Genomic DNA, 16,930 nt, shown 5'->3' with positions numbered 1-16,930 from the left:
AGCTTAATGACAAGTTTGGAGGGTACTATGGTGTTAAATGCTGAGCTGTAGTCGATGAACAACATTATTACATAGGTATTCCTCTTGTCCAGATGGGTTAGGTAAGTGTGCATTGTGAGTGCGTTGTCTGTGGACCTATTGAGTGGGTCTAGGGTGTCAGGTAGGGTGGAGGTGATATGGTCCTTGACTAGTCTCTCAAAGCACTTCATGATGACGGAAGTGAGTGCTACGGGGCTGTAGTCATTTAGCTCAGTTACCGTAGCTCTCTTGGGAACAGGAACAATGGTGGCCCTCTTGAAGCATGTGGGACCAGCACTGGGATAAGGATTGATTGAATATGTCCGTAAACACACCAGCCAGCTGGTCTGCGCATGCTCTGAGGACACGGCCAGGGATGCCGTCTGGGCCTGCAGCCTTGCGAGGGTTAACACGTTTAAATGTTTTACTTATGTTAGCTGCAGTGAAGGAGAGCCCGCAGGTTTTGGTAGTTGGCCGTGTCAGTGGCACTGTATTGTCCTCCAAATAGAGCAAAGAAGTTGTTTAGTTTGTCTGGGAGCAAGACATCGTGGTCCATGACGGGGCTGGTTTTTCTTTTGTAGTCCGTGATTGACTGTAGACCCTGCCAGATACCTCTCGTGTCTGAGCCGTTGAATTGCGACTCTTTGTCTCTATACTGATTCTTAGCTTGTTTGATTGCCTTGTGGAGGGAATAGCTACACTGTTTGTATTCGGTCATATTTCCGGTCACTTTGCCCTGATTAAAAGCAGTGGTTCGCGAATGCTGCCATCAATCCACGGTTTCTGGTTGGGGAATGTTTCAATAGACTCTGTGGGTACATCGTCACCGATGCACTTGCTAATAAACTTGCCTTCCGAATCAGCTAATTCATCAATGTTTGACGCTATGCGGAACATATCCCAGTCCACGTGATCAACGGAATCTTGAAGCGTGGAATCCGATTTGTCGGACCAGCGTTGAACAGACCTGAGCACGGGTGCTTCAGTTTCTATCTATAGGCTGGGCGTAACAACATGGAGTCATGGTCAGCTTTTCCGAAAGGCGGGCAGGAGAGGGCTTTATATGCGTCGCGGAAGTTAGAATAACAATGATCCAGGGTTTTGCCAGCCCGGGTCGCGCAATGAATATGCTGGTAAAATTTATGGATCCTTGTTTTCAGATTAGCCTTGTTAAAATCCCCAGCTACAATAAAAGCAGCCTCAGGATATGTGGTTTACATAGAGTCAAATGAAGTTCTTTCAGGGCCGTCGATGTGTCTTCTTTGGGGGTGATTATATACGACTGTGATTATGATCGAAGAGAATTCTCTATAATAATGCGGTCGGCATTTGATTGTAAGGAATTCTGAGTCAGGTGAACAAAAGGACTTGAGTTCCTGTATGTTATGAACACACCACGTCTCGTTAATCATAAGGCATGCATACATACCTGCAATTTCACACCGGTTACACCTGACTTGAAAAAAATCTAAATATACACATTGCAAGATATTTGGCGAAATAGACAGACATGCCTATATTTCCCCCATAGAAAACAATGGGAAGACCGCAGAGTTCCAATATTATTTTTGTTTACATTTTAACTATAAAACAACGTGAGCAGGTCTCATTGCCAAAAATAGCGAAGCAGGCATTGTCACGTTGAACAATAAGCTGGGAATAGAACGTTCGGAAGGCGGGTTGGTGCCACGGTGCTCAATTGAACTAATAGGAGCTGGCAGGGTGAAAAATGCACTAAAATAAAGCCTGTTTTTTTGCGATTACTTCAAAACGACTGCTTTACCAGCTCTGCTAGGGTGAGTAAAATGGTTAGTGGTCTCATTTGTGTCTGGAAGAAGCTAGCCAACATTAGCTTGGGTGCTTGACTGCCGTCAACGCTCAAATCAACCTTACTCTTCGGCCTGAACGTCCAGTGTGCGCTCCGAGAGCGAAACGGTCTGAGTTTACAAACGGGCAATTTTTCTCTGAATGGAAACACCATAATATTAATTAAATGAATTAAGCCAAATTTCTTAAAATCAAATCCCATATACTATGTTATTACAAAAAAGGTTTTAAATTCTCTGGCAATGCCAATACAGAATACTGTAATGAAACAGGCAGGGAGCAGTTCTCAAACCCTCAACCTTCTAGCCTGAAGTCCAGCAGTGCCGCAAAACCTTTTAGACTCAATCTACTAGAGACCTCCTGGGCACTGTTCAAGGGCATCTTCTTGCAGGAGATTTGCGATGCGGCTTGTTGGGCATCCCCTCCTACTTTTCTGAAGTTCTACCGACATCACTGTGCCTTCATTGGCGCGTACTTTTGATTTGATTTACTGTCCTCATTGCCTCTGAGGGTTAATATTGAGACTGTCCTTCTTCGTAGAGCATGTGTTATTACAGGAATTGGTCATATCCCACAGTGAGATGTTAAAGCAAATAATTGAAAAAGTATGTTGATTATTATGAGTGAGACATCTCACTTGAGCTGGGCGTCATTGTCAAAATCCATGTCGCGATAAATTGCCTGAATTGATGCGTTAACAATACCTAAATATACGTTTATAACATTAATGTGTTGGTTTTTTTGTACTACTACTACGGTGGTTGTAGCTATCAGTTGTCCCATTAACAATTACCCATATTAGCAAACTTAATTCATTTCAAACTTCACATTTCTCTAGTATAGGCTACTTATCGTAATGAACGATATCAGCTAAATGCCTGCGATAAGTGATCGGTATTATGGTCGGTGTCGATCATTTTGGGTTTATCGTCCCAGCTCTACATCTCACCACATTCCCCTACTCGCAAGAGTGTAAGGAAGTTTGACACACTCAAGAATGATCAGAGGGCAGGCGAGGGGCTTTTAGTATGAGGGGAGAGGCTCCATTTCCCCACTCGATCTGTTAGTCTCCAACAGACGTGTATAATTGTTCCTTCAAGCTACTTCTTGTGAATCGGCATAGTGCGATGTCTCACTCGTAATATCGGAGAACTGGGGTTACGCAAATAACCTTAAGTTATCAACAACAGTTATTGTTATTACAGTATTGTCTTGCCCTGTCCAATAGGAAGTGGCCAGTCTGATGGCTCTGGATACCAGAAAGACCTCTTCTCTGTGGAAGGACCAGGCACTGGTGGAGATCAACATAGCAGTCCTCTACAGTTTTCAGGTGATTGCCAAGTGTTCTTCTATTGTATTATCTGCACATTTCTAGACTGTATATAAATAAATTAAAGCCTGAAGCATTATTCTTTAGAAGTCTTTACATTATGTTAGAAATTGTGGAATCTCGGCACCCAGAACCAATGTTAAGGCTGTCACGAGGGACGAGAAATAAAGGTGAAATAGTATGTACTACTAAATGTCAACCTGAAACAATTGCAATGATTGAATTCCTCAGACAGGAACTGATCGCCATTATATGTTCCCAGTCTTCTAAGGTAACCATAGTGGACCACCACTCTGCCACAGAGTCCTTCATGAAGCACATGGAGAATGAGATCAGGGTGCGGGGGGGCTGCCCGGGGGACTGGGTCTGGATTGTACCCCCAATGTCTGGAAGCATCACCCCAGTTTTTCACCAGGAGATGCTCAACTATCGCCTCACGCCATCCTTCGAGTATCAGGTGAGGAGGAAGGAGAGTTTGTGTGGCCAGGTTAAAGTAAAATATTTTCTAATACTTTAGCAGTGTATTTGACATACAGTATGTATTTGACCCCAGGTCAGGATCAGAATATGTCCTTCAAATGTACAGTAATGCCATCCACTGACCTGTATGCTAAGACTATTGTAACTATGTTTCTCTGCTACAGGCTGACCCATGGAATAACCATGTGTGGAAAGTAAACAATGGGACACCCACCAAGAAAAGAGCCATTGGCTTCAAGAAACTGGCCAAGTGAGTAGAGAGAGAGTCTTTTCATTACGCCTTAGGACAACATTATGCTTCACCTAGATTGGGGTCAGAGGTTGCCTGTGCAGTCCTGCTTGCTTTTTAGACTGAAGTGCCCACTTGATTCCTAGTCCTCCATTTGGGACTAAGAACTATGACTAAATGTAGTATGTTAGTGATTTTGTATCTTATTAGCTCTACTGTAATGTTCAGAGTTCTAGACAGTCATGGAAATGTATTGTACATGTTGTCTATTTATAGTCTTTGTCATATCAAGACTCTGGATTATTCACTACACAACTAGAAATATTAATTCTTTCCAAAACAGAGATTTATGGTTCTTCGGTTGAAGGGTACAATTATATTATAGGGCTGCCAGCTTGTCACCTTTGTCTGTTTATCCTCCATTTGCTCTTATGCTCCTTTTTTTGCCATTCGTGGGATGGGATGAGATGAGGTAGTGGTACAGACACAGGGAGGAGAGGAAGCTGATCTACTCAATGGTGTAATTCACTCAATCAACCCCAAAGGGAGTAATCAGAACAATGGTGAAATATAAGCGTTTAGCTTTTTTCATTCTTTCGTGCGTTGGGTGGGTTCTGAGTTATTGTTGGAATTGCCCCGAGGATACGACGAGCTATGATTGCCATCCGCTGTTTAGTCATGACATGCAGCACTGCCTGTCTGCTCGAGCGAACCACACGAGCATGGAAGGAAGCTAGTAAGCTACAGTAGGCATCTGAGTTTAGAAGACTTTTGGGGGTAGGGGGTGTAACGAGGTCTGTTTTGCCCTTGATCACTGGTGCCTATGATTTAACTTCCGTTTTTTATTTCTGGTTACATGATATCAAACCTTTAATGAATGAACCATTTTAAAGTGTTTATTTATAGCCATTTTATTATGTATTGTGTATTGTCTCTGTGTGTGCAGGGCTGTGAAGTTTTCAGCCAAGCTAATGGGCCAGGCCATGGCTAAGAGAGTCAAAGCTACGATACTATTCGCCACCGAGACCGGAAAGTCTCAAGACTATGCAAAAACCTTATGTGAGATTTTCAAGCATGCCTTTGATGCAAAGGTAACTTTTAGATTTTTTATATAGCTACCACACAAGTTCAATTTGAGTTGATGTGTCATGTCTATTTGTGATCTTGAATAGAACATAAAAAAAGCCTACTTCAAAACATCCCCCTTAACTCCTTTGAGATTTTGAAGCATGCCTTTTTAAGGCAAAGGTAAACCACACAGTTTGACTGAGTTTGTGTCATGTCTTTTTTTTGTTGGACTTTCTTGAATGACAAAGCTGAGGCCTGCAGATTTGAAAAAAAAGCGAGGAGACAGTTTTCACACCAAGAAGGCGAAGTTACACGGAAATGTGTCTTTTGTCACTTTCCCATTCCCTCTCATGCAGCAAAGCGCCAGGGGACACAGCGACGGATTCAACCCAGCCAAGCGTTGAGCTGTAGTTTAAGATAAGATCATAAAACACTGCGGGCTGTGTAAATGTGTTTGGAAAAAATAAATCACAATAAAAACACACAGCTCTGCGGTTCTCAATCATCTAGTGTTTCCCTCCAGGACATCACATCTTCTGTTTCTTCTTCCTATTTGTTAATGTAATCAATCATACGAGAGGAAAGGATCTTCTTGTACTTGAGTCAGACAGGCAGATGCAGAGCGGATGAATGACTGGGCTGGGTTGTGCATTTCCTCTCTTCCTCCCTGTCGTCTTGTCCATCCCCTGTTTCCTCTCGTTCTCTCGGCGTGATGGCCCGTAGGCATGAAGGCTGCTAGAGTCAGATGGCGAGTCTGATGCCTGGGTGTTAATTGTATTGCGGCACATTATCACCTTGTTAATGCAAGTAGTGTTCGTTAGATACTAGTGCTCTATGGCCTCAGGTCCTGGGCACATGACCTTGTGGAATGTTTATGTGGTCTTTGACAGAGGAGGGAAAGGTTGAAGAGAAGTTACTTCCTGGTAACTTGAAATGTGTAAATGTGTAACTTGAAATTTGGTTTTGTCCTTAGTGTCTGTGGTATTTTGGTAAAACTGAGTATTTTTCTGTCTTGAATATCTGCCTTTTTTTGTTTGTGGGAAATTTTAAATGCGTTTTCTATTTTGTTTTATTTCAAAATGGCTCTGATTCACATCACAATGATGACATCTTGATTGACACGCTCCACTACTATAGGTAATGTCAATGGATGAGTACGACATGGTGGACCTGGAGCATGAAACACTTGTGTTGGCGGTGACCAGCACCTTTGGTAATGGAGATCCACCTGAAAATGGAGAGGTATGATTGACCAGTACTGTGTGTGTGTTTAATTCACACAACTACAGTATATACCATCTGTATTTTGGTTACGTTTACATAAGGTAAACCTGCAAATGATTGACTGAGTGTGTTTGTGTATAGAAATTCGGAGCTGCCTTGATGGAGATGAGACATCCAACATCTAACACAGAGGACCGAAAGTGAGTGCCCATTCAAACAGAGCATGTTTTTTATGGTATGCGTCCCAAATGGCACCACATTCCCTATATAGTACACTACTTTTGACCAGGGCCCATAGTGGGTAGTGCACTATATAGGGAATAGGATGCCAATTGGGATGTAATCATGGCTCCAGTAATCCTCAGACATCCTCATACAGATTCACAGCTTTACTTCTAATCACTTAACTGCAATAGATATTTTTTTGTGAGGTAGTGTACCATCTCTTGCCCTTGTGCCCTTGAGTAAGACCATTAACCCCTAAAATAGCTCCAGAGGTGCTGCACTGCGACTGACCCTGTGCTCCTCCTAAAATGGGTGTTTGTTTTTTGCCTGGGGTTGGGTGGAGAGCAGAAGTATTTGTCTCTGCAATGGACTAATAAAGTACTATTCTATACTGCGAGTGTACTTGTTGTCCCTGTATCTGCCTCTCTTTCAGGAGTTACAAGGTGCGTTTCAACAGCGTGTCCTCCTACTCAGACACCCGCAAATCCTCCAGTGATGAACCTGAGCCCAGGGTCAACTTTGAAAGCACCGGACCCCTCGCCAACGTCAGGTACAGTAAGCAAGCCCAAGATTATGTCAAACAAAATTGGATGGAATGTCAAACTGATTATGTCAAACTGATTGGATGGAAGGGCTAGATTCTATCAGATCCGCACTAGGTGACACCTAAATAGTGGTTGTTTTGGCATCGGAGGTGGAACTGCGTTAGGTGGAACTGCGTTAGAGCTATCAAATCCTATAATAGGGAAGGGAGTGGTTTGTGACACACAAGCAGCCACTCACCAATAATTACACCTCCAACACTGCCAAAACATCAGCTATGGCGATGTTGGCCAGTGCGTCTTAAAGCAAATTCTGCTTGAATCTAGGCATAAATATATATTTTTTTGCATGAGCAGAGTTTAATAGGTTCACAAAACATCCAGACATGTGAGTACAGGTGATAGCCAAGGTGTTTGGACTGATATGACAGGGAGACTTGCCCCTCTGTCTGAGGAGAACCCCCAGGACATGTCTTCTTAAACCTGATGTCTTTTGATGGGTGTACGGTGATGGGAATGTCTCCTTTTACCATCTCCACCTCTGTGTTTCCGAACACAGACGGGACCGACTGCCTGTCTGTATAGAGTTCTGTGAATACTGAGGAAGGAAGAAAGCTATTTTGATCAATTCCCTTGTATGTAGATGGATAGTGATTTGACAATTTCAAACACAATACAACCACGCATTTAAAATCATCAAAGATGACACACAAACGTTTGAAAAAACACATTTCCATTGTGGTCCTTTTTAATGAAATGGTTCAAAAACTTTGCCAACATAAACATAGCATTCCTAGACTACACAGTAGACCCAGCTTACTAGGCATACATACTTTGGTTACACCTTTAACACATAACAAAACATAAGACAGGATGACATTGTCATAGCCATAGAGTATGACTCCCTCTGTAGATCAGCAATATCAGGCTCCTAAACTGAGCTTGATGATGCAGTTGATGCCAGATGATGGTGATGTATGGTTGTCTGAATCAAATCAGTGTGTCTTTGCATGCCTGTGTACTTGTTGTTTTCTCACTCGTTCTTTCTTTCTGTTCTTTCTCTCTCTCCAGGTTCTCAGTGTTTGGCCTTGGCTCAAGAGCCTACCCACACTTCTGTGCTTTTGCCCACGCTGTGGACACGCTGCTCGAGGAGCTGGGGGGGGAGCGCATCCTACGCATGGGGGAGGGAGATGAGCTGTGTGGCCAGGAAGAGTCCTTCAGAAACTGGGCCAAGAAGGTTTTCAAGGTGGGGTGACTGGGCGATTCCTTATGGGGCATATAACACACACACATGCATGAATGTAATGCACATGCATGAATATATATATAACACCAGTCAAAAGTTTGGACACATCTACTCATTTAAGGGTTTTTCTTTATTTTTACTATTTTCTACATTGTAGAATAATAGTGAAGACATCAAAACTATGGAATAACACATATGGAATCATGTAGTAACCAAAAAAGTATTAAACAAATCAAAATATATTTTGCCTTGATGACAGCTTTGCACACACTTGGCATTCTCTTAACGAGCATCATGAGGTAGTCACCTGGAATGCATTTCAAACCTGCATTTCAAACCTGAAATTCGTTTTCAACAGTCTTGAAGGAGTTCCCACATATGCTGAGCACTTTTTGGCTGCTTTTCCTTCACTCTGTGGTCCAACTCATCCCAAACCAGTGGATTGTGGAGGCCAGGTCACTCTCCTTCTTGGTAAAATAGCCCTTACACAACCTGGAGGTGTGTTGGGTCATTGTCCTGTTGAAAAACAAATGATAGTCCCACTAAGCCCAAACCATATGGGATGGTGTATCGCTGCAGAATGCTGTGGTAGCCATGCTGGTTAAGTGTGTCTTGAAATGTAAATAAATCACTGACAGTGTCACCAGCAAATACCCCCACACCATAACACCACCTCCTCCATGCTTTACAGTGTGAAATACAAATGCGGAGATCATCCGTTCACCCACACCTGTCTCACAAAGACACGGCGGTTGGAACCAAAAATCTCAAATTTGGACTCCAGACCAAAGGGCAAATTTACACCGGTCTAATGTCCATTGCTCATATTTCTTGGCCCAAGAAACACTCTTCTTATTATTGGTGTCCTTTAGTAGTGTTTTCTTTGCAGCAATTCAACCATGAAGGCCTGATTCACATGCTCTCCTCTGAACAGTCGATGTTGAGATGTGTCTGTTACTTGAACTCTGAAGCATTTATTTGGGCTGCAATTTCTGAGGCTGGTAACTCTACTGAACTTATCCTCTGCAGCAGGGGTACAGTGCCTTGCAAAAGTATTCATTTTTCCTATTTTGTTGCTTTAAAGCCTGTAATTTAAATGGATTTTTATTTGGATTTCATGCGATGGACATACACAAAATAGTCCAAATTGGTGAAGTGAAATGAAAAAAAGAACTTATTTCAAAAAATTCTAAAAAATAAAAACCTGAAAAGATCTAAATAAGATCTGGTGCAACCAATTACCTTCAGAAGTCACATAATTAGTTAGATTGCACACAGGTGGACTTAAATAAAGTGTCACATGATCTCAGTATATATACACCTGTTCCGAAAGGCCCCAAAGTCTGCAACACCACTAAGCAAGTGGCACCATGAAGACTAAGGAGCTATCCAAACAGGTCAGGGACAAAGTTGTGTAGAAGTACAGATCAGGGTTGGGTTATAAAAAATTATCAGAAGCTTTGAACATCCCACTGAGCACCATTAAATCCATTCTAAAAAAATGAATGGGGGGCCTCCCGGGTGGCGCAGTGGTTAAGGGTGCTGTACTGCAGCGCCAGCTGTGCCACCTGAGACTCTGGGTTCGTGCCCAGGCTCGGTCGTAGCCGGCTGGGAGGTCCGTGGGGCGACGTACAATTGGCCTAGTGTCGTCTGGGTTAGGGAGGGCTTGGCCGGTAGGGATGTCCCTGTCTCATTGCGCACCAGCGACTCCCGTGGCGGGCTGGGTGCAGTGCGCGCTAACCAAGGTTGCCAGGTGTTTCCTCCGACACATTGGTGCGGCTGGCTTCCGGGTTGGATGCGCGCTGTGTTAAGAAGCAGTGCGGCTTGGTTGGGTTGTGTATCGGAGGACGCATGACTTTCGACCTTCGTCTCTACCGAGCCCGTGCGGGAGTTGTAGCGATGAGACAAGATAGTATCTACTAAAACAATTGGATACCACTAAATTGGAGAGAAAAAGGGGTAACCCCCCCCCAAAAAAAAAAAAAAAAAATTAAAAAATGGAAAGAATATGGCAACACAACAAACCTGCCAAGAGAGGGTCGCTCACCAAAACTCACGGACCAGGCAAGGAGGGCATTAATCAGAGGCAACAAAGAGACCAAAGATAACCCTGAGGGAGCTGCAGAGCTCCACAGCGGAGATTGGAGTATCTGTCCACTTTAAGCCGTACACTCCACAGTGCTTAGCTTTATGGAAGAATGTCCAGAAAAAAATAAGCAAACATGTTTGGCGTTCGCCAAAAGGCATGTGGAAGACTCCCCAAACATATGGAAGACGGTTCAGATGAGACTAAAATTTAGATTTTTGGCCTTCAAGGAAAACGCTATGTCTGGCACAAATCCAACACTTCATCACCCCGAGAACACCATCCACACAGTGAAGCATGGTGGTGGCAGCATCATGCTGTGTGGATGTTTTCATCTGCAGGGACTGGGAAACTGGTCAGAATTGAAGGAATGATTGATGGCGCTAAATACAGGGAAATTCTTGAGGGGAAACTGTTTCAGTCTTCCAGATTTTTGAGACTGGGATGGAAGTTCTCCTTCCAGCAGGACAATGACCCTAAGCATACTGCTAAATCAACACTCAAGTGGTTTAAGGGGAAACATTTACATGTCTTGGAATGGCCTAGTCAAAGCCCAGACCTCAATCCAATTGAGAATCTGTGGTGTGACTTAAAGATTGCTGTACACCAGAGGAACCCATCCAACTTGAAGGAGCTGGAGCAGTTTTGCCTTGAAGAATGGGCAAAAATCCCAGTGGCTAGATGTGCCAATTTATAGAGACATACCCCAAGAGACTTGCAGCTGTAAACTCATTAAGAAGGAAATAAACTCCACAAATTAACTTTTAACAAGGCACACCTGTTAATTGAAATGCATTCCAGGTGACTACCTCATGATGCTGGTTGAGAGAATGCCAGTGTGCAAAGCTGTCATCAAGGCAAAGGTGGCTATTTGAAGAATCTCAAATATAAGATATATTTGGATTTGGTTAACACTTTATTGGTTACTAAAGGATTCCATATGTGTTATTTCGAAGTTTTGATGTCTTCACTATTATTCTACAATGAAGAACATTGTAAAAACAAAGAAACTCTTGAATGAGTAGGTGTGTCCAAACTTTCACCGGTACTGTGTATATACTGTACACACACACACACATACACACTCTAATGGTAAAGGTCTTCATAATGGACTATACACAGCTATGATTACTTGTCCTTACAAGCGCCTATGGTTGTCTGTCTGAAGGCTGCCTGTGATGTGTTCTGCATTGGAGACGTGAACATCGAGAAGGCACATGATTCGTTGATCAGTAATGATCGGAGCTGGAAGAAGAGCAAATTCCGCCTCACCTACACAGCTGAGGCCCCTGCACTAACACAAGGTAAACAAAATACAACACAAGTTAAACACTGTTTCAATGAGGACTTTGTAAACAAAACCTAACTTTTTAGGTCTAATGTAGCCTCCGTAAACCCCTTAAGGCTTCCAATGTCATATTATGGATGCTTCATATTGTGAATGTGTCCTCCAACAGCACTCTACAGCATCCACAAGAAGAAGGTCTATGGAGCCAAGATCTTACAGAGCGAAAACCTACAAAGTTCTACATCCAAGTGGGTGGATTTTGTTACAATACTGTAGACTAGACTGGAGAACATTTTGAAATAGGACTTTTCTTAGTCTCAATCAGTTGTAGAAAATTGTACTTCATACGCAAATTGTTACTGTAGAACTCCAAACTGTACAATAGTTACAAACTGTAACCACTGTTCTGAATCCCCTAGCAGTCGCTCCACCATATTTGTTCGACTTCACACAAATAACGAGGACAGTCTGACGTACCAGCCCGGCGACCATCTGGGCATCTTCCCTGGCAACCATGAGGACCTGGTTACGGCCCTTATAGAGAAGCTAGAGGATGCTCCACCTGTCAATCAGATCGTCAAGGTGGAGTTCCTAGAGGAGAGGAACACAGCCCTGGGTTAGTCTACTGTCTACTGGGTCCTAGTTTCATAATCTTAGCCAGCAATGCCCTTGCAGACAAAAACATGACCTTAGCCTGGACACCTTTGGGAAAAGAGGTCTTCTAACCTCAATGGGACCTGAATTAATTGAATAAAGCTGAGTTTGATACCAGATGCAATCCTCCAATCCTCTTAGGGTAACATAATACACACAAAAAAAGGCTAATACTGTACTATCAAAGTTTTGATGCATCTCTTCTGGTGTTTTTCTTTGCCTGTTTATTTTTGTCCTTCTGAAGGTGTGATCAGTAACTGGCTAGAGGAGCCCCGGATTCCCCCCTGCACCATCTACCAGGCCTTCCAGTACTTCCTGGACATCACCACACCCCCCAGTCCTGTCCTGCTGCAGCAGTTTGCCTCCCTCGCCACCAATGACAAGCAGAGGAAGAAGTTGGAGACTCTCAGTAAGGTAATGAAGGGTTTTAACTGTGTAGTTCAGTACAGTTTATATGAAGTAATTCAGTATTAGGAAGACTCATGCTACCGACCCTGGCTTCTCTCCCCATTGCACAGTAGACTGAATCCCGGTGACATCCAGGTGTTTACTACCAATATTACAAATTATTTATTGTGTTGCTTGGCCACGTTATCTACCGCTGGCGATATGAGATACAGCTGCCCAGTGGGAAGCAACTCACGTTGGGAAGCACCTTGATACAAGGTGCACTGGTCATTCGCACTGGCTTGTCATGCCTTCCGTGGGCAGTATGTAACGTTAGCTAATAATAGGCATGTGATGGTGACCGATATTACAACTTTTCTCCCTCGCCCATGAAAATAAACATAACTAACTTTTACAAGTTTTAGCCACTGATGAAAGGGGGAAATGTGCCAGGCTGTTGCTGCTGGCTATCCAGCAGGGCTTGGTAGGTTTGTTTGAATTCTGAGCAGAGATAATGGAGAGATTAAGGCTTTCTTTACCATCTCTGGTCTTAGTTCAGACTGTGGGTGTGGTCTTTGAACTGTCACTCCAAATGTATTGACCAATAGTAACAGTTTTCTGTTCAGCCACCTTCTAAACCACACCCCCACGTGAACATTGGTTCAAAAATGAAAGCGTAGGAAAAAAGTATTGTAACCGTAGAAATCTGAGTCGAAGAAAAGACCTGAGAAAGGCAAATGTAGGTGAGGAAAACTTGCAAAGAAAGCAAAGCAGATTGTTGTAAATGACATATACAGTGCCTTGCGAAAGTATTCGGCCCCCTTGAACTTTGCGACCTTTTGCCACATTTCAGGCTTCAAACATAAAGATATAAAACTGTATTTTTTTGTGAAGAATCAACAACAAGTGGGACACAATCATGAAGTGGAACGACATTTATTGGATATTTCAAACTTTTTTAACAAATCAAAAACTGAAAAATTGGGCGTGCAAAATTATTCAGCCCCCTTAAGTTAATACTTTGTAGCGCCACCTTTTGCTGCGATTACAGCTGTAAGTTGCTTTGGGGTATGTCTCTATCAGTTTTGCACATCGAGAGACTGACATTTTTCCCATTCCTCCTTGCAAAACAGCTCGAGCTCAGTGAGGTTGGATGGAGAGCATTTGTGAACAGCAGTTTTCAGTTCTTTCCACAGATTCTCGATTGGATTCAGGTCTGGACTTTGACTTGGCCATTCTAACACCTGGATATGTTTATTTTTGAACCATTCCATTGTAGATTTTGCTTTATGTTTTGGATCATTGTCTTGTTGGAAGACAAATCTCCGTCCCAGTCTCAGGTCTTTTGCAGACTCCATCAGGTTTTCTTCCAGAATGGTCCTGTATTTGGCTCCATCCATCTTCCCATCAATTTTAACCATCTTCCCTGTCCCTGCTGAAGAAAAGCAGGCCCAAACCATGATGCTGCCACCACCATGTTTGACAGTGGGGATGGTGTGTTCAGGGTGATGAGCTGTGTTGCTTTTACGCCAAACATAACGTTTTGCATTGTTGCCAAAAAGTTCAATTTTGGTTTCATCTGACCAGAGCACCTTCTTCCACATGTTTGGTGTGTCTCCCAGGTGGCTTGTGGCAAACTTTAAACGACACTTTTTATGGATATCTTTAAGAAATGGCTTTCTTCTTGCCACTCTTCCATAAAGGCCAGATTTGTGCAATATACAACTGATGGACAGAGTCTCCCACCTCAGCTGTAGATCTCTGCAGTTCATCCAGAGTGATCATGGGCCTCTTGGCTGCATCTCTGATCAGTCTTCTCCTTGTATGAGCTGAAAGTTTAGAGGGACGGCCAGGTATTGGTAGATTTGCAGTGGTCTGATACTCCTTCCATTTCAATATTATCGCTTGCACAGTGCTCCTTGGGATGTTTAAAGCTTGGAAATCTTTTTGTATCCAAATCCGGCTTTAAACTTCTTCACAACAGTATCTCGGACCTGCCTGGTGTGTTCCTTGTTCTTCATGATGCTCTCATCATACGGAGAGTTGATTACACACAGGTGGATTGTATTTATCGTCATTAGTCATTTAGGTCAACATTGGATCATTCAGAGATCCTCACTGAACTTCTGGAGAGAGTTTGCTGCACTGAAAGTAAAGGGGCTGAATAATTTTGCACGCCCAATTTTTCAGTTTTTGATTTGTTTGAAATATCCAATAAATGTCGTTCCACTTCATGATGGTGTCCCACTTGTTGTTGATTCTTCACAAAAAAATACAGTTTTATATCTTTATGTTTGAAGCCTGAAATGTGGCAAAAGGTCGCAAAGTTCAAGGGGGCCGAATACTTTCGCAAGGCAAGGCACTGTATGTATATATATATATATATATATATACATATATATACACACACACATATATATTATAAAAAATCCTGTTTCCTATTTTTTGCTTGCAATTCCTGGATTTGTTTTTGTTTACAATTGTGACGTTTTTCCTTAAAATAATGTTTCCTCTCTATATGTATTGGACTTTACAATGTTTATTTTTCTGTTTTAAAAATCCAAAAGTTTAACCCAGGGTTATGTTTTAAATCATTAATGGGATGCCATAGACTTTGCTCTTGTTGAAAATAACCTTAGAGTAGGTGAGTTTTGGCTGGCTCAGACACTATGGAATTTAAGTCCCACGCCTGGTAAACCACAGGCCTATTCTCTCCCCATACAGTGACTCCCACAGAAGAAGAAAAAGCACGTCCATTGTGTTAAAAACGTTACATTGGCCAGGCGAGTAAGTGACTCACTCTTCACGGTTCAACTCATTCTTAAAAAACTAAAAAAGAGAATAGAATTTGAAGGGAGGAGGAATAAAAATCAACAACAAGCCACAGTGGGATCTTTAGCTACTGGCTGTCCTTGCTATTTCTTTGTCTGTTCAACTCCAGAGCTGCATGGCCCCCAGTGTCTGTGGGTTACACAAGGTAGTCAGGCTAAGTTTATTTGACTAAAGCCGGAAAGCCCAAAAATATGTAAAGTGTATAATACATCATTTAATCACATCAGGAGAGGCATTAGATTAGCTTGTTATGAGTGCCGCATCTAACTGGAATACCTTTAGGTGCGTGGAGTTGGAGGAACAGCCATAATAACTCATTTTCTTTGAAGCAATACATATTTTTTTTGTCTGGCTCCTTACATTAGGGTATATTGAATGTACAAGACAAACATACCTCCTCCCCTCTTTCCTCTCCAGGGCTTGCAGGAGTATGAGGAATGGAAGTGGTACAACAACCCAACTATGGTGGAGGTTTTGGAGGAGTTCCCCTCTATTCAGATGCCATCCACCCTGCTGCTGACCCAGCTGCCTTTGCTCCAGCCCAGATACTACTCCATTAGCTCCTCCCCGGACGTCCACCCTGGGGAGATACACCTCACTGTGGCCGTGGTGTCATACAAAACCAGGGGTAAGGGCTGACTACTAGGCTTGGCTTAGAGGTGTAGAATGAATTATGTGTAGATGGGGTATTGTGTGTAGATTTATGAAGAAACATTTTTTTAAATCCATTTCAGAATAAGGCTATAAAAAAATATATATGAAACTTTTTTTTTGCATCCTCAGCAACCTACACACAATACCCCATAATGACAAAGTGAAAACATGTTTGCAAATGTATTAAAACAGAAATGCCTGATTTTATATTGGGATTCAGACACTTTGCTATGAGTTTTGAAATTGAGCTCAGGTGCATCCTGTTTCCATTGATTATCCTTGAGGTGTTTCTACAACTTGATTGGAGTCCACCTGTGGTAAATTCAATTCATTGGATATGATTTGGAAAGGCACACACCTGTCTATATAAGGTCCCACAGTTGACAGTGCGTACCAGAGCAAAAACCAAGCCATGAGGGCGAAGGAATTGTCCGTAGAGCTCAGAGACGGGATTGTGTCTAGACACAGATCTGGGGAATGGTAGCAACATTTCTGCAGCATTGAAGGTCCCCAGGAACACAGTGGCCTCTAAAATTCTTAAATGGATGAAGAACCACCAAGACTCTTCCTAGAGCTGGAAATCCAGCCAAATTGAGCAATCGGGGGAGAAAAGCCTTGATCAGGGAGGTGACCAAGAACTCAATGGTCACTCTGACAGAGCTCCAGAGTTCCTCTGTGTAGATGGGAGAATCTTCCAGAAGAACAACCATCTCAGCAGTACCCCACCAATCAGGCATTTATGGTAGAGTGGCCAGACGGAAGCCACTCCTCAGTAATAGGCACATGACAGCCTGCTTGGAGTTTGCCAAGAGGCACCTAAAGGATTCTCAGATCATGAGA

The 16,930-nt window shown here is 42.8% G+C and overlaps 1 protein-coding gene across 3 annotated transcripts in view; it reads left to right on the top strand.

Annotated features, from left to right (window-relative positions):
- nos1 (nitric oxide synthase 1 (neuronal)) overlaps positions 1-16,930 on the top strand; it is a 68,621-nt gene that overhangs the window by 43,861 nt on the left and 7,830 nt on the right. For 2 of the 3 annotated variants that reach the window (XM_042320768.1, XM_024418222.2), the window contains exons 11-23: positions 3,074-3,175; positions 3,438-3,632; positions 3,820-3,905; positions 4,831-4,975; positions 6,090-6,194; positions 6,318-6,376; positions 6,835-6,951; positions 8,015-8,189; positions 11,444-11,579; positions 11,733-11,811; positions 11,983-12,179; positions 12,462-12,631; positions 15,854-16,064. In XM_042320768.1, the coding sequence (XP_042176702.1) occupies positions 3,074-3,175; positions 3,438-3,632; positions 3,820-3,905; positions 4,831-4,975; positions 6,090-6,194; positions 6,318-6,376; positions 6,835-6,951; positions 8,015-8,189; positions 11,444-11,579; positions 11,733-11,811; positions 11,983-12,179; positions 12,462-12,631; positions 15,854-16,064 (1,777 nt within the window). The remainder of the gene's footprint in view (positions 1-3,073; positions 3,176-3,437; positions 3,633-3,819; positions 3,906-4,830; positions 4,976-6,089; positions 6,195-6,317; positions 6,377-6,834; positions 6,952-8,014; positions 8,190-11,443; positions 11,580-11,732; positions 11,812-11,982; positions 12,180-12,461; positions 12,632-15,853; positions 16,065-16,930) is intronic. The other variant, XM_024418223.2, reaches the window with a different exon arrangement.

Source organism: Oncorhynchus tshawytscha, linkage group LG04 (genome assembly GCF_018296145.1).
Source record: "Oncorhynchus tshawytscha isolate Ot180627B linkage group LG04, Otsh_v2.0, whole genome shotgun sequence".
Taxonomy (NCBI): domain Eukaryota; kingdom Metazoa; phylum Chordata; class Actinopteri; order Salmoniformes; family Salmonidae; genus Oncorhynchus; species Oncorhynchus tshawytscha.
Note: the sequence above shows the minus strand (reverse complement) of the source record. Positions and strands in the feature narration are given on the sequence as shown.